At 59.6% G+C, this 22,680-nt stretch overlaps 1 protein-coding gene and 1 long non-coding RNA gene across 3 annotated transcripts in view; one reads left to right on the top strand and one right to left on the bottom strand.

The window, feature by feature from the left end:
• Nucleotides 1–22,097, top strand: part of VAC14 (VAC14 component of PIKFYVE complex) — a 102,564-nt gene extending 80,467 nt beyond the window's left edge. The window contains exons 15-19 of one of the 2 annotated variants that reach the window (XM_025920638.2): nucleotides 11,943–12,117; nucleotides 13,583–13,701; nucleotides 14,861–14,940; nucleotides 16,729–16,879; nucleotides 21,486–22,097. In XM_025920638.2, the coding sequence (XP_025776423.1) occupies nucleotides 11,943–12,117; nucleotides 13,583–13,701; nucleotides 14,861–14,940; nucleotides 16,729–16,879; nucleotides 21,486–21,648 (688 nt within the window). In that variant the 3' untranslated portion in view covers nucleotides 21,649–22,097. The remainder of the gene's footprint in view (nucleotides 1–11,942; nucleotides 12,118–13,582; nucleotides 13,702–14,860; nucleotides 14,941–16,728; nucleotides 16,880–21,485) is intronic. The other variant, XM_086688939.1, reaches the window with a different exon arrangement.
• LOC147573388 (uncharacterized) lies at nucleotides 10,692–16,732 on the bottom strand. Its single transcript, XR_015244704.1, has 3 exons — nucleotides 16,255–16,732; nucleotides 15,921–16,084; nucleotides 10,692–13,153 (listed from the first exon to the last, which is right to left on the bottom strand). It is a non-coding gene; the product is annotated as an uncharacterized LOC147573388 (long non-coding RNA).
• Nucleotides 22,098–22,680: the final 583 nt, after the last annotated feature.

The following is a 22,680-nucleotide window of genomic DNA, read 5'->3' as shown; positions in this document are numbered from 1 at the left end:
AGATTTGAAGGCCAGAAAGGCACGTTTGGCATATGCCCAATGCAGCGGCTGGTGAGCTGAGTTTCCTCCCCTGGGGCATCCGAGGCTGGAGGGACACACCAGCGCGTGACTGCCAAGGGACTGCAGCCTGAGGCGAGGGTGGCAGCGCAGGTTTGGCCTGACAGTTGCCCTCCTTTTCCTTCCGTTGGACAGAGCACGTTGGGGCTGCGCACAGCTAGCGGGGCCCCTCAGGTGGAGACCAGCAGGGAAATAGCAGAAGGCCAGGCAGAAACTTCAGAAGGCCAGGACCGGGCTCTGGGGAGGTGAGGGTATGTCATGAGAAGGACAGCAGCCGGGGCCTTACACCCAAAGTTCCAAGGCTGCGCATCCTTTGGGGCTGCTAGTAAAATCTCCGCATTTCTCCCGGCCAGTGGCACCACCGAGCTTGTGGCAGTGGCTCTGGGGAAGCCGTTTGGGGGCCGGGGTTCTCAGTTCCGACTGTGAAGCCTGTTAAGAATACAGATCTCTACTCCCTGGGGTGGGCCTGAGCGTGGTCTTAGTATCCCATATGGTCCTCAGGTGACTCCCAATATATAGCCAGGTTGATGGGTCTCTTGGTAGGATGCTGTTCCTTGCTTGGAGGGCCTTTCCAGTTCTGACCGGTAACTATATGACCTTGTGGGTGGGCGAGGACACTGATGGGCCATGGGGTCGTGGCTTCCCCCTGAGAAGTGTGGAGCCCCAGGGCAGAGAAGTGAGGCTGCCGCCAGAAAGCAAGATGGCAGCCCCTGGTTGGAGCCATTCAGCCCTTAAAGTTACCACAGGAACGTGAGCTGGAGGTGGGTCACTGTGATTACCCAGGACCCACAACCACAAGGACAGCCAGCCCATTTGGATGAGGAATTTGGGGAGGGAGGCGTTCTGGCCTCAGTGCAATGACCACGTGAACAGCCGGCTGCTGGGCTCAAGTCGGTTGCAGGGCTTTAAGGTTAGAAGGGCAGAGTTGTAGGGAGGCCTCGATGTGTGGGCTCAGTGCCGGGCAAGGTGGAAGGGAGACCCCGCCATCTGTAAATGTTTGCGGTCATACAAGTAGCAGTGGGGAGTGATCCGTTGGCCTGGAACAGAGGACTAGTTTGGGAATAGTGGGATGAAGTAATGGAAAATGTGGATGGAGCAACTTGCTAACAGGTAATGTTTGGAACAAGGGGAGTCCCCAAGCCATTCCCAGGTATGATGGGATAGTCCTGCCCGGGCTCCTCTGGCTCCTGGCGCTTCCATTACTTGCTTGCCTTATTCCTCAGAAGGTCACACCAGTGGTTTGAAGAGGGAAATGGCGGAGATGTGGGGGACCTTTCCCTCACCTGTCCTAAGACTCTCTGTGTCTCTGCTTGTCTATTCTACCTGGTGAATGTGTCCCAAGCTATCAGGTAAAGGGATGTCTTTGCGCCGGACATTGGAGTCACGAGGAATTAGAGCTCTCCATCAGGCGGAAAGAAGGGCTGGGCCAGGGAGGGGAGGCCTGTGTCCTGTAGGTGACACACGGCATGGGAATGTTTGGCAGAAGAGAACATGAACTCCAGGTCAGGGACTCTGCTCCACTACGGGCCTGGAAGCGTGGCCTTGGACCAGTGCTTGGCTTCACTTGGTTCCTCTGTCGCATGAGCACGTGATCCCTGAGGACCTCCGTGCACCTGGCTGGAAGTTGGCAGGGGCCTGAAGCCCGTTTGCCAGGCTCTCTGCGTGTTGGCCTTAGGGCAGCGTGAGGCCACTTCACAGGCAGGGAGGCTGAGCATGTCCTTGGGGGGAAATCCTGCTTGGGAAGGGTAGGAGCTCAGAGGGCTTCAAAGGGTGAGAAAGTCTCCCTCCGTGGTTCTGTCACGGCCAACCCAGGGGCTCCCAGGCATGTGGGGCTCAGAGATGCTGTTTCTCTGGCAGCATAGGCCTGTGGTCAGAGCACCAGCACTCGTTGTAGTGACATTCCCCCTCCCCCTCAGACCTCAGGCAACAGCCGGCCTGGGACCCACACTCAGGAGCCACGGCTTCTAGCAGAGGTTTCTGGGAAGCTGCTGATGGAGTCACCCCCACCCCTGCCAACCAGATCTGAGCCTGGGTTCTGCTGGCAGAGCTGTGAGTGCAGTTCCTGACTCTGCCTCCCACCCACCCGTAGGAGAAAAGCCATCACCCCAGCAGGTCAGAACTAAGTGTGGGCACAGGTCAACACTGTCCTGGCCAGATGTGGCCGGTGTGGTCATTGCCTGCCATCCACAGAGGTAGCCCCAGGTTGAGGGTCTGGTAGAAGCAGCTGGTTGGCAGATAAACTTCCCCAAAGCCACAGGAAGGTTCTGGAGAAATCCAGGCCCCAGGCATCAGAGGGCCCAGTGATATCTGTAGCCAAGGTGCCCCCCAAACCATCTGTCGTCCAGAAAACCTGTGCCTCACCACCTGTGGCAGCCGGGCCCTGAGACCTACGGGCTGGGTGTGTGGCCAGGCAGCAGCTAAGCGCATGGGGCTGGGCCACCACACGGGGCCTTGGCAGGGCTCTAATCCGTGCTCCGTTTTCATTCTCTGCTGAAATAACACCCGGCCCACGTTAATGGGATTCAGGGTACATGGCATGCCCCGTGTAGAGAAAGCGTTCACAGGCCTGTGCTGTGTGTGGCTGTTACTGGGCAGGAACCTCTGTGACAGGAGAAGGTGGGAGCCGGCCATTCTCGAGGGCTGGGTGTGTCAGTGTTTCTTGGAATTGACTGTTGTGGAGACAACAGGATTCCCTTTAGTGACCCTTCCCTTTGTTTTCATTTTTCCACTTGCTCAGGGCTCAAAATCGAAATGCTCCTGAACTGTGAGCTTCCCCCACCAAGGGTTGGAGGCCTGGAGGGGCGGCCTCCAGCTCATACCACCTCCCCCACCTCCCAAAAGCACCAGCACAACTCAGCCAGGCCCCCAGGGTCTTCCCTGCTTGTGTTGTGGTGTCCCAAGAACCTCCAGCACAGGATCCCACCCCTGCCATCTGACCTGCTTTCAGCCATATTCTGGGGTATCTCCATGTGGGATAGAAGATGAAGCCTCTTTTCTGGGACACAAACCCAGACCTTGTCTGTAAGTCAGACACCTGCTCATCTGACCTCAGAGGCCCCTTCTCAAAGTGCTTCAGCTAGAACCAGACTCTTCACAGAACCCCCAATGCAGGGCTCAAAGCCCAGCCGGCTCCCTGGGCCCGAGCATGCAGTTCCTCATGCAAACCAGATTCCACAGCCGAAGTAATCCAAGCCACCTCTCTCCTCCTGACAATTAATCTTCTATTCCGGAAGTGTCCGTCCCTGTTGCCCACAGGGGCCCAGCCCTGGGCCAGTCTTCGTACGCTTTCAGTCACATTGTGCCTTGGGAAGCGTAGGTTAAGGAGGAGACATTCAAGTGAGGAAAGAGATTGTGGAGAATTAGCAAGGGTGAGGCAGGAGAGGGGTAAAGGCCCTCTCAGGGGTCCTGGATGGGGACAGCTCAAACAAAGGCCTGAAGGGGTCTAGAGAGTTCTGTATGGATGAACAGTGGGAGATGGGCTTGGCCAGATTGATAAGAGCACAAGGAAAATGGGGCCCGGTCTGTCAGCTGGGCCATGTGTAGGAGATGGCTTCTGTCCTGAAGAATAGGTGGAGCCCCTCACATGGCAGCAAGGGCCACCTGACCACCCAGGCAGTGTAGGAGGCAGGAGTCACCTCTCCTGGTTCTGCCCCACTGTCATCTTGGTCCCTAGAGACAACCCCAAACCTGGAGAGGGGTTGGCTCAGAACAAGGTGGCTTCCAGGAGGCCGTGGTTTTCTTAGCCACTCCCATCCAGATGAGCCTTCCCTGGGGGGTCTCCGGATGAGCCCAGCCAGGTGTCTGTGGCCCCCAGGAGCCTGGCCACACTGCTCTTTAATAGAGGAACAGAGAACTGAGTAGAGAAAAGACCCTTTTCTTCCTCTTCCCCATCGTGCTGTGCCCCTCCCTCCATGCCTTTCCACCGGCTCCCAGCAAGACCCAGAAAAACAAGTCCTTGTGCCTCCTCCCATCCCCACCACCACCCCCCCAAAGAAACTTTTAAACGTATCAGACACATTGACTGCACTAAACACGATGAATTTTTAAGGCATGAGTTGGCAGGGTTACCATGGCTGCCTCTGCCCTGAGGGGCACACTGTTGAGGATTGATTGAAATAAATAAAACAGATTTACAATTTTCATACTTGGGAAGCAGGGAGCTGGAAGGGAAGAGGAGTGTGGGGCGGGGAGAGGTGGGGGCAGTGACGCTCTGGAGCTTTCTGAACTTCAGAGGGGAGGCCACTGCTACCTCCCCACTCTAAGTTACCCTGACCTGAAAGCTGCTTTCCCTTTAAGTTCCTAAAGGATCCCAGCTGTCGGGCAGGGACGGGGACAGGGCGGGAGGGGCCTTTCCAGTGGGAATGGTGGTGATGGCTCCAGGCCCCTGTGTTTTTCTGTGCTTGACATGATGCTCTCCACTTCAGAGCTACAGCTGTGAGACTCTAGGCATCTCCCAGGAAAGCCCATGTCCCCTTGGCCTTAGACCACTGAGGGGATGCGGACCCCAGCTAGCAGCCAGAGTAGAGAAGTGAGGGCCTGTCCCCCCATGCACAGTGTTGGCCTGGTCAGGACACAGGCACTTGGGATGCAGATGAAGGAGGCCCAGCTGGAGGGAGAGGGGAAAACTGAGCAGAAATGGCTCCGCCCTGCTGCCAAGGACACCTGCACAAGAGGCATCTGAACTTGTTCCTCACCCCGGTGGGCCCGGCCCTGAGGCCACCCGGCAGAGGGCCGTGGGACGCACCCCACCGTGAGCTCTCCTCAGAGGCAGTGTCCAGTTTCAGCCTCAGCAAAGGAGCTAGGACAAGGCCTGCCTGCCCAGTCACCTTCCAGGCCCCAGCAGAGCGCGACCCCACAGCTGACCATCCCCTCCCCAGAGAGCCAAGCCGCAAGCCAGGGCCCACCTGGCCTGGTGCGGCTCGAGGCCCAGACCTGTTCGGGCCAGACCCGGGGGCCCCAGGTGGCCCCCTGATGCCATAGCACAGAAGTGGAGGTGAGGCGGGGTGGCGTCCAGTGGGCCGTTGTAGGAGCCACAAGCAGACCTTCCTGTCTGTATCAGGGAAGCCACTTACTGGGCCTGGCCCAGCAGGAGGTGTCCGTGGAATTGACCACATCGCCCGCTTCCCCTGTGGCACTAATGGTTCTTCGGGGTCTGAAGAGTTCATCCCCTTGATCGCACAGGAGACGGGGCGGGGGGGCATTAAAGAGCTGGGACCCACCCTCTCGAGACTAATTCTGAGTTCTGTGTTCATCGCGGGGCAGTTGGCACCGAGAGGCAGGCAGGAGGGCTAACGCAGGAATGGCGCATGAGTAGCAACTGGGGGAGGTCAGGGGCAGGAGGTAGGTTCTCCAGCTCGTCTCTCGACATGGGCGTCTCTTTCCACTCAAGTGTGCTGTTGTCCAGACTCTCCCCACCAGGCCAGCTGTTCTGTGTCCCTGTACTGGCAGCCTTCTCATTCGTTTGGGACAGTCAAAAATGGGAAAGGCCCCCATCTCCCCTTAAACTTCTTTTGACTCTGTCTGGTGCCCTCACCCTGTCCGGTAGCCTTGGGCCGAGTCGCCATCGAGGCAGGCTGTGCCCACCAGCAGCATGACAGCCAACACGGTGGGGTCACCAGGCAAGGGGGGCGCTCCTGGGCCCTCTGGGCTGAGCGCTCACCCCAGGCATCCCCTCCGTGGGTCAGACACATCGTCTGCCTTTGCCTTTTGTCTCTCTTTAAAAAGCCAGGCTTGTGGAAGGGGAGGGGAGGGGAGGGGAGAGGAGGGCAGCAGCCCCCACCACCCCATGAGTGCAGATGAGCTCACTCTGCCTCCCTGGCCGGCCCTCAGCTCTGGGCTCCGTGTCAGAACGATTGGGGGCGGGGGTGTGGGGGGCATCAGCATGCCCTTACTTGGGGACCGGAGCAGGAGGAGAGCCCCAGGAGGGAGCCAGCGTGCGCGTCTTGCAAATGGGCCGGGACTGATCGGCTGACAGTGAAAGGGGCGACAGCTTCTGGCCGTGACAGTCTTGCTCGTCTTGTTTTCAGAGGGCGCAAGGAAGCGGGGTCATGGGAAGAAGTGTTACATCTTCCCCGAATCTACACGGCAGAGTTCAGATTCCCCAGAGCACAGCATGGCAGGGAGCCAGACTGCTTCCTCCCCAGGAAGGGTACCCAGGCTGGGGACTCTGCCCTCCAGGACCCCCACCCTGCTACGGGCCCCTGCTCCCGCACATGGGCCTGGCCCTGGGAAGAGCCCACTCTCCAGCTCCCTCCCTCCTTTGGCCCCGCCATGCGCCTCCCCAGGCCCTGGGGTGCATCTGTCCTCAAGGGAACTGCTCACCCCCCCTTTCCCCTCTCCCACTAGCCAAACAGGCCTCCTCAGCGCTGAACCCTGTGCCTCGTGCCCTGCCCAGCCCCACTGAATGAACCGTGTGACAGTGGGACCGGCCACTTGGAGAGAGGCATCTGGAGGCAGCAGCAGCCCCCACCTTGCACCCTCAGACAGCAGTGTTCCCCTCTTCTTTCCTGCTTTGCACTTGGCCCCGATGGGGGCAGGGTGGAGCTCAAAGCCACTGGGCAGGTCTTATCCTCCAAATCAAGTCTTGGCCTTGCCCGAGTTGGTGGCCTGAGTAAGTCCCTAGAGGAAAAGCAGCATGTGGCCCCTTTCCCGCTCCCAGGACAAGCTGAAGGACGAGCACCAGACTCCCTATTGGCTTAGTGGGGGCTGGCCTCTGCCTGTGCCTTTCTCCCATGAGGTGGGCAGCAGCTGTTGCCTCACGGGCGGGACTTCTGGCCGTTCTGGAGCCACCTGATACCTTCCTCCTCATACCTGCTCTGGCCCACACATCCCCTCAAGCAGGGGCCGTGCGTGGGTGTCAGAGAGGGGGCTGGGGAGAGCATCTGCCACTGTGGCCGGTGTCCATTCAGGGCCAGAGTCTGGTGCACGTGGACACTTGGCCAATGTTAGTGGTTGACGGCAACACAAAGCTCACACCGGTCTGGCAAGTGTTGTGCAGCCATTTCCAGGCCAGCCCTGCACCAGAGTGCCCGCCCCTGGCCCTGCCGTAGGCCTTGGCCTTTTGAAGTCACCCCCAAAGAAGGCACCTCTCTGGGCAAGGCGGCGTCATTTCAATCCACTAGGGAAGGGAAAGTGAGGGTCCCTGTCTTGGATCAGGCCGGAAGCAAGCTGCTCCCCTGAGAGCTCCTGGTATATAACAGAGGGACCAAGAGAACTGTTCCCTCCCCGACACGAACCCAGAAGTAGGGGAACAGCTGCCCAGGCAGGCAGCAGGAGGCTGGAGGAGGGGGAGGCAGAGCCCATGTGCGGGGCTCTGGCTACGTACCCGCAGCCACCTCCAGGCAAACACGTGGGCCCCTGTCCTGAGGTGGGCCTCCAGGCTGCGCCTTCCCGGTCCCAAGTAGATTCCTCCTGCCTCACCTCTCTACCTTGTCCCCAAGCATTCTGCAAGCCATTGTCTCATGATGAATAGCACTTTAATGTGAGTATTAAAAGTACAGGCAAATGTTTAATGTTTGCAAGCTGTGTTCCATTGTTGATGCTGTGCTGGAGAGCCAGGCAGGCAGCTCAGGCAGGGCTGGGACTCAACAGAGAGGCGATGGTTCAGCAGCCCTGCGAGGCGACCATCTGCCAGGCCACCACGGGGCGTGGACGGGCACCAAGGAGGCAGAAGAGGAACAGGAGCTCAGGTTCTGGAAGTGGACTTTTCTGGGTCCGGATCCTCCGCTCCTTGTCCCCTGATCAGCTGTGTGCCTGGCAGCGTGGTGCTCTCCGTGTGGAGTGACGGGTGTACCCCCCTGCCCGGTGTGTGAGGACTCCTCGAGATGACACACGAGGACCCTAGGGCTGGGCCTCTGGAATCGGAGGCCACCTTTGCAGGCCATGTCATGGGGTCGAGGTTGAAGTGAAAAGTGGGTGCCCACCCAACCTTCTTACTTAGGAAGAGGAATCAGCATCCTCTTCCTGTTCAGCTAGTCAGAACTCTCCAGGGTATGGCCCAGCTGACCTCCCCAGATTCACCTTCCCCTCCCCCAAAGATGCCCAGGACCCATTGAGCCTGCGGCGACTGGAGCTGCTGTTCTTTCACATCACCCCTTGCCCGTCCCACTGGGGCTCCTGTAACACCCTCAGCACGGTGCCTGGCGTGCGGTTAAGGGCTTCCAGTGAGCTAGCTAATATTTCTTTGTTCCTGCCTTCTGGAGGCATCGTGTCCCAGCAGTCTTGGAATTGTTTTTCTTCTCCCCGATTTGGGGTGACCTTGGGATGGGATGGCAAAGGCTGGATAAGACAAGACAGCCCCTGCCTTTGCATACCTCCCTCTCTCCTGCCCCAGCCACAGTGGTAGGGGGCAGAACAGCCCTTCCTGGGGCAGAGGAGACAACCCCGCTGAAGCAAACATCCAGAGGCTTGAGGCTGGATGGGGTGTGTGCCCCCCACCGCTGCACCTCTCTGGGGTACGTCTTCCCAGCTTCCCTCCCTTCGCCTCTTGTGGTGATTTCATGAGTGAAGCTTGGGGGAGGTTCCTTGGTGCTACGTATTGTTGCCGTGTCCTGACAGCACGGGTTCAGGGGTCTCCGCTGAACTAGCCTCCCACATTCCCTGGGCAGGGCAGCCAGGCCCTGGGTGATAAGGGGGGAAATGTAGCATCTGGGAGGCTGCTCTCTGCAGACAGGCCTGTGCACAGTATGCAGGGGCCTGCCCAGGATGAGCAGAGGGAGCGAGCTGGAGTGGTGCACCAGAGTATTGCCGGGCCTTGACACATCCATACCCTAACGTTCAGCAGTGGTTATTGAGCAGCTACTCAGTGCCATGCCCTTGTCATGAGGTCACAGCAGGGCCCTGCCCTTTGTAGCTCACGTTCTAGAGTGAGAGACAGCTAGGACCCTGTAAACAGTCTGTCAGATGATCCAGGTAGTGAGAAATGCTCAGAAAAGACACAGGACTTTCCTTAGAAAGGGCTGGTGGGAGATGAGCCCTGGACAGAGGCCTCCCCCGGCCCGGAGTTAGAGCTGACAGCTCAACAACCAGAGGGGGCTGGCCACGCGCTGGTCCCTTGGCAGAGCTTTTCCAGGCCAGGGCGGAGGTCAGGAGCAGAAGGAAAGCACAAGGGGCCAGCGTGCCAGGAGTGAAGGAGGAGTATTAAGAGCTGAAGTTGAAGAGAAGTGACCAGAAGGTGTGAGATCCTGGAGGCATGGCAAGGAGCCATGCCGTGTTTGTTTAGATCCAGTGGGAAGTCACTGGGGAGGGGCGTGCTCTGTTTAGCACTTTTTAAGGCTTGCCCCAATGGGCAGTCCACTGGGAGGGTGGACTGTAGGGGTGAGAGAAGCAGCAGGGAGACCCGTGAGGAGCCGGCTTGGAATTGACCAGAAGAGATACCCGGTCTGGCAAGCGCACTGGGCAGAGAGGCCAGGGGATTGAGGACGACTCCTTCCTTGGTTTGGGAGGAGCAGCTAGGTGGCCGCAGCAGTGACACCGCTTCCTGAGATGGGGAAGGCTGGGGCGCAGGCCTGGGGGGACCCAAAGAGTTGTGCTGTGACCCTGCCAAGTTTGAAATGCCCGTTGGACAGCTGCTGATCTAGAGACAGCCTTGAAAATAGAGGAGCTGGCTCAGCCACCAAGAGATGCAGACGAGAGAGAGAGAGAGACAGTGCGCGTGCACAGAACCGGCACAACCCTAGAGGAGCAGCAGTTGCTGAAGAAGGGGAAAGCCAGGAGAGTGTGCTGTCACGGGTGGCAGGAGAAGAGCATTTCCAGAAAACTCCATCATCCCTCACCTTCTGTAGTGCATAGTGTCCCTGGCTTCTGAGGGACACCAGGAGGCCAGGGCGCCCACCTGTCCTTACCACCACCCCCTTTGCTTGCCCTCCTGCACCTCCCCGGCTGTCCTCTTGTGAGAGTGCCACCCCGGCCCTCTGGCTGCTACAGGTCCCTGTGCCCCGCGGTCCCTGGAGAGCGCTGCCTGGCAGAGCCTCAGCTGTTGGCCTCTGTCATGGAGACGGCAGCAGCTGCAGCCGACGGGCATTTGTGACCATTTGTCAGAATGCTCCCCTTCCTCCCTGGCCTGCCCTCCTGGAACATTTCTATCCCACAGCCCTGGAGACGGGGCTTATCCGGGGGTGGGAGGCTCAGGAGGGGACGGAAAGTGCTGTCTGTGCTCTACAGAAAGGCCAGGCTTCCTCCTGTGAGCTGGCTGTCACCCCAGCTAGGGTCCAGTCACCGTATACCATGTACCCCCACATGAGCCATCCCTGGTCTCGGCAGCTCTCCTCTGAGTAGCCACCACTGTACAAGCAGGTATTACCCCCAATTAGGAGGTAAAGAAATTGTGGCCCAGAGACACTGGGGTCACCCAGCTGGTCAGGAGCCACCCAGGTGATGACAGAGCCCTTCCCACACCACCCTCCAGCCCCACCCCCCAACAGCCTTGTTTCCACTTCTCTGGTGGGTTCTTGCCCAAGGCTGCCGTTTCTAGCTGGGCCTGGGCTGGAGACGGCCTGCCCACTGTTTGCACTTCGTGGTTTGGCCTCTCCATTACCAAATGCTCTGGGATTTTTCTGGAGCCGGGGGTGGGGAAGAATCTTCTGCTGTCTGGCCCCAAGGCATGGCTGGTATTCAGAGGGAGGCAGGAAACCAGACCCTGATAAATGCAGAGTTTAGTGTGAGTTCAGTGACCTGGGATAGACATGTTTCAGGCATGTTGACTCCAAATGTGATTCACGTTTAGCACACGAGACCTTGAGGCCTCAGACCTTTGTCCCCACAGGCTGGAGTCCTAATCTGTATACTTCCAGAAGCAGAGACCAGGAGGCAGGCGGACAGACTGAACCCCAAATGGGAGGGGGTACCGTGCTGGTACAGTCAGGAGCTCAGTGGCCACACCCCTCCCCTCCAAGCCCCACCTGCCGGCTCCCTGGTTTGCCCTTCTGGATTTTCAGGAGCCTTGGGATCCCTGGACTCCCGACAGGAAGGCCCACTCGTACCCTCAAGGCCAGCCCTCCATGGGCACCATGGCACACCAGGGCAGTCACCAGGCTTCCTCCGAGTCTGTCCTTGAGACTTGCCTGTCACTGTTGACGTCATCTGGCCCAGGGACCCTGGAAAAATCTCCTTTTCTCCATTCTCTGGATTTCCTGTTTTCCTTTTAATAAAATGGAGACTCATTTGCACGAAGCCCAAGTCTTATTCCCGGCAAGACTATTACTGGAGAAGAGGTGGCAGGAAGGAAAAGAGGCCGTAGAAGTCCCTAGCTTGGCCCCGTGGTCAAGTCACTTTGTCTCCCTGTACCAGCGTTTCATTATCCAGGCAGCAAAGAGAAAACTCGGGGTTGTCATAGGGTTCGTTCATCCCACAAGCACCCCCTGGGCCCCTGCTACCGGCAGGCACCGTGTACTCCAGGTGGGGGTGCAGCTGCGAACAAAACAAACAGGTTCCTGACGCCGACGGGGAGGGCAGAGGACACGAATGACCAGTACGTGTGTTCTTTGTCACACGAAGATCATCTCTATCCAAAAAGTAAAGGTGGGAAAGGGTAGGGAGTAGCTTGGCATGCGGGGGGCATCGCTCTGGTATGCGGGAGATCGGAAAGGTAAGTTGGCGCTCCTGTGGTGATATCGGTAGGCAGAGGCCCACTGTTTCTCTCAGAATTCCACTTTGGGGCCTGGGGCAGGGAAGGGAGGTAAATCCAGCCTGTGGGGGCTCTGGAGTCGCTGAGCCAGGGTGAGTGGTGTTGGGAGGCACGGAGCCAGGCCCCAGTGACCCCCACAGGCCTCAGAGCTGAGGTTGCAGGCCAAACCCAGGAGAGAGCAGGCTCCCTCAGGATGCCGCCAGAGGGGATTCCTAGGTTAAGCCCGGAGGTTTCCGTAACCTCTACTCTGCCTATTTTCCAGGCAGCTCTGCCTCCTGCTGAACGCAGAGAACATCTTTCACTCGATGGCGGACATCCTGCTCCGAGAGGAGGACCTCAAGTTCGCCTCGACCATGGTCCACACCCTCAACACCATCCTGCTCACCTCCACAGAGCTCTTCCAGCTGAGAAACCAGCTCAAGGACCTGAAGACCCTGGTACTCCGTGTCCGTGGGCTCGGGCCCTGGGTTTAATCCCGCGTGCACTCGGGCACACGGCCGTGCTACCCCACCCCAAGGCCCCAGGAGGCTCACAGAGAGGAGACAGGATGAACTCAGATCTCCTGGTCAGGTGTAAACTACAGATTGCCCTGGGTTAGCTACGTGGAAGTGGCAACCGTGGCAGTAAGTCCCAAGTGGTTTCCTTAGCCACCCACTGTGGAGACCTTTGCCCACGGAAGGCTCTGGACTCTAGGGTCCACGTGCCCTCCGGATCCACCAAAGACAGTGTGTTTTCCACTCATTCATACCCCACCCCACTGTCTGAGGGGGTCACTGCCCCTTCGCAGAATGAGTGGATTGGATTCTGGGACCATGTTACGGGACCCAGCAGTTCATGCCACGCTGTCTGAGTCAGGTTTCTGGATGACAGCGTTGCCAGACATCAGGGGTTATTAGCCTCCATGCCCTCTTCCCTGGCCCTGTCCCCTCTCTCCAACAGTTAGACATGTCTGTCTCACAAGGCATCCTGTCCTAAGTCAAGGTGTCACAGCACTGCCCGGCTCAGGCTCCGGATAAGGAACCACCAGGGCTGATCAGAGAGAGCCCGGAGGAGCTCACCATCCTGTCATCCTGCTCTGGGGGACACGGGTCAAGGGTCTCGCTCGGGTCAAGGGTCTCGCTCGGCCCAAGGGCAGGAGGCTGAACTGTCCTGGATGTGCCGGTGGCTCCAGGGCTTTCGTTCCCCGATGTGGGCTGTGGTCTCCACCCCACACCCTCCTTCCCAGTTCAGACGCTGCCTCTGCTCCCTCTCCGCGCGTCTCAAGGACCTCCAAGCCTGCATCGGGGCATCTGGGGCCAGGCAGCTCGGAATGATCCAGGCCACACCTCTGCCTTCTTCCTGTGGTTCTTTCCAGACATTCGCAGAGGACTTAAGAATTTTCCTCAGGGCAGGGGCTCCCTTCGGGGTGTGGGCTCAGCCTCTGGGCCGCTTCCTGAGTGCCAGGTGGGCTGCAGACGAGGGAGGAGATGGCATCTGAAAATGAGACGGGATGCTGCCAGGGAGAGCCCAGGCCCTGAGGAAGCTTCCTCCCTGCCCACACCCAAGCCCTCCCCACAGCCCTCCAAGCCCCACAGGCTCCAGGACCACAGAGTTCTAGGAGGACAATTACCGTTCTTTGCCGAGGGCACAAATGCCAGCACAGAGGACGGGCTCACGCCTGACCAGGCCCTCACAGCCGCCACCACGTGGCTCTGTGGGACTGGGAGTAATGACAGGGTCTGAGGAAGAGCTGTCAGCATTTCCTTTGTGACAACTCGTTCCCAGCTGGGCTGCCAAACGCAGCCCTGGGTGCTGAGCTGTCTCCCCGGCGTTGGGCGAGGGCCCCTGGATCTCAGGCCCCGTGAGGACCCCGGGTAGGAAGAGTAGGGGCTCTGCCAGCCGCTCACACCTCTTCCTCCTCAGGAGAGCCAGAACCTGTTCTGCTGCCTGTACCGCTCCTGGTGCCACAACCCAGTCACCACGGTGTCCCTGTGCTTCCTCACCCAGAACTACCGGCACGCCTATGACCTCATCCAGAAGTTGTATCCTTCGTTCTCACTGTCCTTCCCGTCCAGTCACTGAGGGACAGGCGGGGGCCAAGTGCTCCCTTTCTGCCACACTCCTACCCCGTCCCTGTGCGCTGCCTCCAGGCCTTGTGACATGGGGACCTCCGAGGGCGTGGCCAGGGGTGCGCGGGGGAGAGCACTGTTGGCAGCGGATGGGGTCATCTAGGTCTTGTGGAGGGGAGCTGGCCCTGGAGAAACCTTGTAAGCCAGGCATCGAGGCTGAGTGGGCCCAGCCTGGTGCTGACGGGTGCTGATGGAGCCACCTAGGTGAGAGGGCCCCGGGGCGGGGGGCGGTGGGGCTGACCTAAGCGAGGTCTGCGGGCTTGAGCTCTAGCGTCTGCATCACTGCTGGTGAGGAGCTCAGGGACCTGGGCCACAGAGCCACAGCCCAGCTGGGCAGTGACCCAGAGGGGAGAAGCCAGCTGGGGGAGAGGCCTCAGCAAGAGAGAAGACCCCCAGCACGCCTCAGGGCCTGTGAAAGGCATCCATGGGCACACTGGTCACAGTTCTTAAAACAGTGCAGTAAAGCAGCTTACTGGATTGAAGAACTACTTAGGATGCAAAATTGGCCTCCTTTCCTGACGGGCCATGAGTTGGGGGTAAGGAGAGAGGGTCCCTAAGGTGCCTCCATTAAGGGTCGGTGGGGCCTGGCCTCACTCCCTCAGGGTGCCTGCTCTCCTTCCACACCCTAGATTTGCTTTTCTCGGCCACTGGCGTGGCCCAGAAACCACAGGCCACACACTTGCCACAGCCCTGACCTTGGCCCTGCTGACAAGCGTCCACTCAGGCAGGAACCAAGACCTTTCCCGCTCAGCCTCCCCCTCCCCCCAACACAGGCTGCAGGGCTGAGATAAGAGCCTTTCAGAGCTGGGAGGGCGCAGAGGAGAGAGCCACAGAGCAGAGCCGGAGTGCCCCTGCAGGGGGGGGGACAGCTGTGCCATTTCTCATTTATAGGAACAGAGAGACTGATGTCCTCCGTGTACCTTCGGGCTTAGGCAGAAACAGGCTCTACCTACAAAGCCAGGGCCCCAGTGGGAAGCGCATGTGTTCCCAGCTCTCCGGTTGCCCCACCCGGCAGAGGCCCCTCGTAGAGATCGGCCATCCCAGCCAGTCTTTCCTTGACCTGCCCACCCAGCGGGGACCTGGAAGTCACGGTGGATTTCCTCACGGAGGTGGATAAACTGGTGCAGCTGATCGAGTGCCCCATCTTCACATGTAAGAGCCTCGCCTCTGGAGCGCGACAGGGGTGGAGCCGACTCCGCTGTGCTTCCTCTGGGGAGGGAGGCAGGGAGGGCACTCACCCCAGGGTGTTTCTTAGAACGTCAGGAACGGAAGACTGGGGATGACAATCAGGGCTGGGGAGTCCAGTCCAATAGGACTGAGACATGGTGTCAGGACAAGCACCTCAAGGTGACCAGCGCATGGCCAAACCCACCTGAAGGTCCATAACATCCCTACGTGGGGGTGGTTCGGCCGACCAGAGTAGTGCTGCCAGGCCGCTGCTGAGGGAGCTGGCCCAGAGCTGTTCGCAGCCACCCCTCCCCACACCACGCCCTCCTCTCTCTACAAAGCAGAGTATTTGCCGGAGCGGCTGGGCAGGAGCTCCCTGATTGTAACATCCAGGCTGAATGTGCAAAAGTGGCAGCTGGTTGGGGAGCGCACAGCTCCTGGTGCCTCGGCGCACACACGGTGCTTGCCCCCCAGAGTAGGAGACTCTCAGGATAAAAGTTGCATGCTTACTTAGGTCAGGCAGGCGAGCAGGGAGGTGGCCCTGCCGGTGGCCTCCTTCCTGCTGAGCCAGTTGGCTGAGCCCTTGCCCTCTGGCAGCACCTGTGACCTGCCCGAGCTTCTCCACTCGGCCAGGCCCCATGGTGGTGGATGCCCAGGAGACACGAGAGCAGGAGGGAGACCCTGTTCCCAGCAGAGTTTAGCAAAGCCTGTCCCAAGTGGTTCCCTGGCCCAACATCTCACTTCCCCAAGGGCCTCTTGGGGCAGCCAGGCACACTCTCACCTGAGGCCAGGTCCAGCCTGACCCCAGAGAGACGACAGGCACCTTCTCGCCAGGCCCAGGGCTTTGTTGGAGCGACCACGGCAGCTTCACCCTGGTCCTGCCCACCACCCATCCCAACCCTGCTTTGCCTGGCTCCCCCAGGGGTGACTGCCTTGACCCCACACGCCCAGGGATGTCTACTCACGTCTCCATTGGTGGCTCCTCCCTGGGGTAGGGAGAGGGTTGGGCAGGGCCTCACTGCTCTGGCTCCAACATCAGCCCAGGCCCCCTGCACGGCTGCTTCCGGGGTAACATGGCCTCTCCTGAAGTTTGTGGCTCGTTCTCCACAAAGGATGCCTGGGACTGGGCCTTAGAGACACAAGAAAGCAGGAGCCAGTGATTCTCCCGGAGGGGCTCAGAGGAGGGAAGCGTGGGCCCGTTTAAATGGGATGGGTGCTGGGCAGGACCAGGGGCACCTCTCCTATCTGGTGGGGTACTGGCATGGCTGGTGTCTGAGGAGGCTTCCCAAAAGCACCTACCAAGACACTCCGGAGTTTGGTGTGTGTTCAGCGCCACACACGAGCGTTTTTCTACCCTGCCCTCCCTTAAAGCTGTCCTAATCCGGTCTTTCTCTCCCGCTCACCCTATTTATAGCTCTCTTGTGCTGGCACGTGCAGAGCAGACAGGGAATCTGTTACACTACAGGCCCCAGGCCCCCTCATCACCAGGCTGCAGTCAGTGTAGCGGCTCAGGGACGAGGACCGGCAGCTTGGGGTCACCAGGCTGAGGCGACTCTCGGGACAGACGGCCGTGCGGGTGGGCAGGAAGAAAGAGCGGCGAGATCCGGGGGACGGCTGAGGTGCTGCTGGAGGAGGGAGCAGGCATGTCTGGCTGTAGAGGAGCCCCTGCCCCTCTCTGAGCCACAGCTCCCTGGCTGGCCCTCTCCCGGGCAGGCCGAGGTGTGGCCCAGGGCAGTGCCTGACCCCTGACCTCTACCCTCTGCCCTGCCTCAGATCTGCGCCTGCAGCTGCTGGACGTGAAGAACAACCCGTACCTGATCAAGGCCCTCTATGGCCTGCTCATGCTGCTGCCGCAGAGCAGTGCCTTCCAGCTGCTCTCCCACCGGCTACAGTGCGTGCCCAACCCCGAGCTGCTGCAGACTGAGTGAGTGCCGGGCTGGGGGACCGCTGCCCTCCGCCTCCACGGGAGGCAGAGGCCTCCGCCACTGGGAGAGGCCAGACCAGAGGGACTCGGCACGAGAGGGGTCCCCTTGCCTTGGCATCACGTTCCTCTGGCACTGCGGAGACTGGCCATCCCGTGGCCACTTACACTTAGGCCTCTTAAAGCACCAGGCTGGGGGCTTCTGCGAGTGTTTGCGAGGTGGTAGAGAGTAGCAGGATCTTCTCCCAGCCATCAGGGTTGAGTTAATCTAAAAAATGAAAGGGCCTGCCAGAATCACCCAGACGGAGGCCCCTGGAGGGAGACTGCAGGAGGAGGAGTTCATGTCCTGGGTCAGAGACGGTGTCCAGTCCTGCAGCAGTAGGCGTGAGAGCTGGGCCTCGGGCGGTCCTCCCCACCACGGCCCCCATCTACGGCAGAGGCTCCAACCTGGGCCACAGAGAGACCCCAGCCTCACTGGGACACGGAGGCACCGTGGCTACGCTGCTTGACCCTGCCCGTGGGAAGAACAGGACCTGGGCACACCTCCACCACGAGGCCAGCAAGGCGGACTCCGGGCAGGAGGGCTGCAGCCCTGCGGGGTGGGGGGCGTCCAGCCAGGCTCCTACCCCGAACCCGCTGCTGGCCCGGCCCCCAGAGCCTGTTGGGCCGTGTCTATATTTGGTAACCCTTGGAGGCTTTGCCTCATCCACAGGCATTTGGCATTCGAGATGGAAAATTTCACTTGTCAGGTCGCCATGGAAACAAGCAGAGCCACTGAGAAGATTTACGCTGAATGGAGCGCACCCAGCTTGCATCAGATGCCCTGTGTGTCTAGAATTCCCTCCCAGGCTGTTAGAGCCACTTGGCAGGCCTGGCACCTCGCTCTTGCGAAGGGCCTCGGCCTTGGGCCCTTGGGACTGATGCAGGCAGCCTTGAAATGGCCTGTCTCACACGCAGGGACTCTGACCCCAGCCCCTGTGCCTCCATAGCACTGGGTTTAGACTCCCACCACCCCTCCCACCCAGCTTGGCCTCTCCAGAGGCTGGGTGTGGGCCACCTGACAGGCTGGCCACCCTAGGCTGTCTGGAGGGGCTTGAGCCCCGAGCAGGTACGGCCCCCAGGCCAAGGCCCAGCTCTTGGCCTGTTCCACCCCTTTTTCCAGACAGCAGTGCTCTGGGATGACGGCTAGGCACTGTCCCAGCTGCTTTTAGTGACACCCAAGTAATCCCCAGGGGAGCAGGGAGGTGGGTTTTGCACTTGGAATCCCTTGGCCAGAATACTTCTAGCTCCTGGGACACAGAGGCCCTGAAGCCACACCATGCTTCACTGGCCTGGCCCCTGCACCAGCATTTCCGATGTCCAGTGGGTGTTAGGGTTACCCTGGCAGGCACTCAGGATTCCTCCTTTCTTGGTGCAGGGGTAGGGGAGAAGGAGACAGGAACAGCTGCTTCCCTGTGACCTTTGGTTCTTGTCTCCACCCCCACCCCCAGCCAGGCTGCCTTCCTGAGGGAGGTCCCTGGGCCAGGCCACAGACCCTGTGAGGCTAAGGGCCATTCTCCTGCACATGACATCTCCTTGTCTAGGGTGGGGAAGTAAAGCTCAGGGTGGTAGGAGCTCTCCCTGCATGCTCCAGGCCAGGATACAAGTTTGCAGAGGGAAGCTGGGGAAAATGGCTTCTCTCAGAGCCCCCCATGGCCAGAGTCAGAGAAGTCCTGGGCCAAGGGGTTGAGGCCTCTTAGGTAGGAGATTCTGCAGGCCAGTGGACAGTTCAGAGGCCTGGACTAGGATCTGGTCCCAGCTCTGCTGAGGGTTTGCCCTGTGAACTTAGACAAGCCCCTCTCCTGGCTCTGGGTTTCTTCATTCGTAAATGAGCATTTGGACCAAATGGATGCTTGAGGCTCTGCCCAGCCCTCAAGGCCCTGGGTTCCCAGCGGTTCTTTGCAAGAACCTAGGAAGAGCTGTGTCACAGATATAGGCAGGGAGACGTCGGGCAGGGAAGGGGCCTCCAGAACAGCTGGGGGAGGGGTCAGATTGCAACGCTGGGCACAGAGGGACGGCTCACACCCTGGAGAGGAGGAAGAGGACAGTCACAGCCCTGGGAGGGGCAGGCAGCTGGAAGACAGCTTTGGGTTGCCTGACAGGCCTGCAAGCCGGAAGCAGCTGGGTCGGTTGTGGGGAGGGGGTTCTGCACCCCTTGCCCATCCCTCATTCCATGTGCTCAAGGCACCAGCAGGCCTCGGAGACTCTGGCCCCCTCGGGTTTCCAGGCCACTCCCCAGAGATTATCTCAGTGAGGCAGGAGGGGACCTCTGAAGAAAATCTGGGGCCACTTGCCAGTATTAGCCTGGTGACAGGTGCATGGGTGGGGTGGCAGGAGACAGGGCTGGCTTTGGGTTCTGGAATCTCATCTTCACTGCTGGCGGGGTGTCCCCAGTCACTGATTGCCCGAGGAGCATTGTAAACAGACCTCGAAGGGCCTGAGCAGCAGCCATGCCCACTGTGACAGGCAGGGAGAGGAGCCCTGGCCTACCCCCGTGGGACATGCTCCTCCCCATTTGCAAGATCTCAGGCCAGGAGGGATCCAGGAAGAGAGGCTGAGTCACGCAGGGCAGCGCTTGCCACCATGATCATCCAGAGAGTGCAGGGTATGGCCCACTCCTCCCCATCCCCGCGCCTCCCTGGCCACATCTGTGCACATCACCCAGGTTTGCTGCCCACTGCCGGCATCTCCATGGAAACCCCTAATCTCAGTCCTGCCTCTGGACCAGACGCCTGTGCTTGTCACTAGTGTTGAGGGGAATGGCACACAGACCCGCGAACGCCCAGCATCCAACGGCATACTCCAGTGTCCGCTCTGGCCTCACGTGTCCGGGCCTGCAGATCGCTCCCGCATCTCACCTACTCGCCTGGGGCAGCACCTGGTCACTGCCTGGGGCTAGAGCTGTAAGCTGCAGGGTGTCCCTCGGCCTCCCCAGAAGCCCAGGCGGTGACACCTGATAGTGCCGTTCCCAGGGAAGTTGCATACGGCAGCCAGAGTCCAGAATGCTGCCCCTAGAGTGGGCCCCACCTAGCTTCTCTTGATGTTTGTTGAATTAATGTTGCCTGAGGCCCAGGAAAGCAGCAGCCAAGGCACCATCCAAGGTGTCTTCAGATGGCACATCTTCAACAGGAAGGGAACAACACTGAGTAGGGGTGCAGGGGGCCACCTCTAAGCTTCCAGATGGCATCCTGACCATGGGGAGGGCCCCCACTGCCCTTGGTCCTGCCCCAGCAGCCAGGTGAATGGTCAGAGATGTCTGTCAGGGGCCAAGTTCATTGGTAAGGGTTTCCTTTAGGTGAAGCGCCATCGTGTTTCCCCCAAAATGTACTGAGCCACTGATGCACCCCAGGCCTCAAGCTGCTCAACCCTCGCCAGCCTCACCTCAGGGGGGCATAGTGGTCATAACCACAGTGGCTGCCCATGAGGTACCTAGGCTGGGGCTAGGCACCAGGCTAAGCTCTTATATGAACCACCCTCACCCCCTCACCGTGGAGTGGCCCCTGTGGCAGTCCCCTTCTATGGATGAGCAAACTGAGTCACGTGCCCAAGGCCAAATAGCTACGAAGTGGTTGTATCCAGGCTTCTCTAGCTCCTGTGCCCAGCTGCTTCTTGGAGCCTGTGAACTCACAGGGCCCTGGGATTCCCGTGAACGGCCCACAGCCTTCATGAGACCCCCTTACCAGAGCCACTAGGTCTCAGGGGCTAGAAGCAAATACTTCCCCAGCCCACACACATCTGTTTCCCAAGCCAGTGAGGCTAAAATGAAAGAGGAACAGACTCTTTCATGAGACTTTGCCGAAGGGATGGTTATAATGGGAAGGGACCCAAGGGGACCTGGTCCCCAGGAACAAGCTGAACAGGACTACTACGCCGCACAACTCTAGGGAGCATCAGGTACACTGTGGCTGTGCGCTGCACAACTTGTGCAGCTGTACAGAGCAACCGGGGAGGGTGGTCGCAGCAGGAGTTGTAGGAGCCGTCAGCACGCCCAGTGGTGAGACCAGCTCTCCTTCTCCAGGGACAGGGAATGACTGCAGGCCTCTGGACCCCAACACTCAATAAGAGATGTCCTGCCAAGCTGAAGGCCCAGTAGAGACTCTTCAGCAGTAGACAATCCCTGTTGTCTGCAGGCCTAGTCCTGCCCCCAGAGAAAGGGCCAGGCTGCCTCCTCCCCCTCCTCCCTGGACCCTGTTCCAGGCCCCAGCTGGCTTCCTGGCTGGCTGCTAGCCCTGGCTTTCACCCCAAAGGGAGCCAGTCGTAAACAGGAAATGCTTCCCGATGCGATGCCTGCTCTGGGCCCTGTCGTCAGCCCACAGACTGAAGGCCATATCCAAGCAGCAGTGTTGACTGGTCCCAGCAGCTGAGGGGGAGGGGATGCTCATGAGGCTCCCCTACTTTGGGGCTGTTGGGCAAGGGTTACCGGGCCTGAGGCAGACAGACTCGCCAAGGTTGAGCTCCATCAGCCTGTGACCCTGCCCTGACCCTCGCCCTCCTATGCCCAGCGCTGCCTGCCCCCAGCTCCCTGCCATGTATGCTGAGACTGATACTGAGCTCTTCTCCTTCTTCCCAGAGACAGCCCGCAGGCAGCTCCCAAGTCGCAGAAAGCGGATTCCCCCAGCATTGACTATGCAGAGTTGCTGCAGCACTTTGAGAAGGTCCAGAAGAAACACCTGGAAGTGAGGCACCAGCGGAGCGGGCGTGGGGACCACCTGGACCGGAGGGTTGTCCTCTGATGCCTGACTGGAGAAGGGCCCAAGGAGTGGCCCCACGGAGCATTTGGGGTCTTCGGGCTCCCTGAGGAGCTCGGAGACCTGCCTCAAGGGCAGGGCTGGGCCTGGCCACCAGCGCGGGGTTGGGGGGACAGAGGCTGTCCATCCAAGCTCCTCTCATAGCCCAGCCCCCTGGGCCCCCAGTGCTGTCAGCTGCACCCTGGCATTCAGACAGAGCTGGCTTCCCACCCGGGTGGGGCCAAAGCCTCAGACACCACCCATTCTCTGGAACTGGTCTCTTTCTAATATCCTCTTGTAAAAGAGCTTGACCTCTCCAGCCCACCAGAGCCCTGGCCTTGAGTGATGTGTGTACTTAGGAGTATGCATACCTGTCTGCAACTAGAGGCCAGCACAGAAGTCCATATGAATGACACACCCCCTGCCCCAATAAAGAAGTGACAGAAAACCTTCAACCTGCACCAGCTTGCTCCTTCCCACGGGCACCTGCTCCCTGCCTGATACTGCAGATGCTCCAGGACCTTCTTGCCTGCCCTGGAGTGCTGGACTCATGGTGGCCCCAGGGAATGCTGGCTGCACCTGGGAAGGCTGGTCACTGCACAGTCCCTGATGGGTGTGTCCTTGGGTCCCAGCTCTCACCTCTAGGATGCACCCCTTCCTGGAGACCACCAAGCACTGGCCTGGCCTGGAACCCTGAACCCTACCTTCCCAGGCACCTACTCTGACTTTTCCATCCAGATTCCCCCATAGTGATGCCCCATGTCCACATTGAACAAAACCAAATCTTGAGTTTCGGAATGAAAGGGCGCTCACTGCACGCTGCGCATCACAGGAAATGGAAGGGAAGGCCCAGCCAGGCCAGTGCAGGGAGGAAGAGGCCTTCCAGGTGCCCACCCCCTTGATTTGGCTAAATAAGCTTCAATACACACCATCAGGCCAGAGCACCTGACTCCAGGCTTTGGGAAGCGTCTAATTGGCCTAATGAGCTCCCAGGTGGCTCTAGGGGTGGTCCCTGGAGTTTCGGAGAATGAGCTCTGC

This window comes from Puma concolor, chromosome E2, assembly GCF_028749965.1.
Source record: "Puma concolor isolate L17-30 chromosome E2, mPumCon1.1.hap2, whole genome shotgun sequence".
In the NCBI taxonomy this organism is placed as follows: Eukaryota; Metazoa; Chordata; class Mammalia; order Carnivora; family Felidae; genus Puma; species Puma concolor.
The sequence above is the reverse complement of the archived record's forward strand: the minus strand, read 5'-3'. Positions and strand labels throughout refer to the sequence as shown.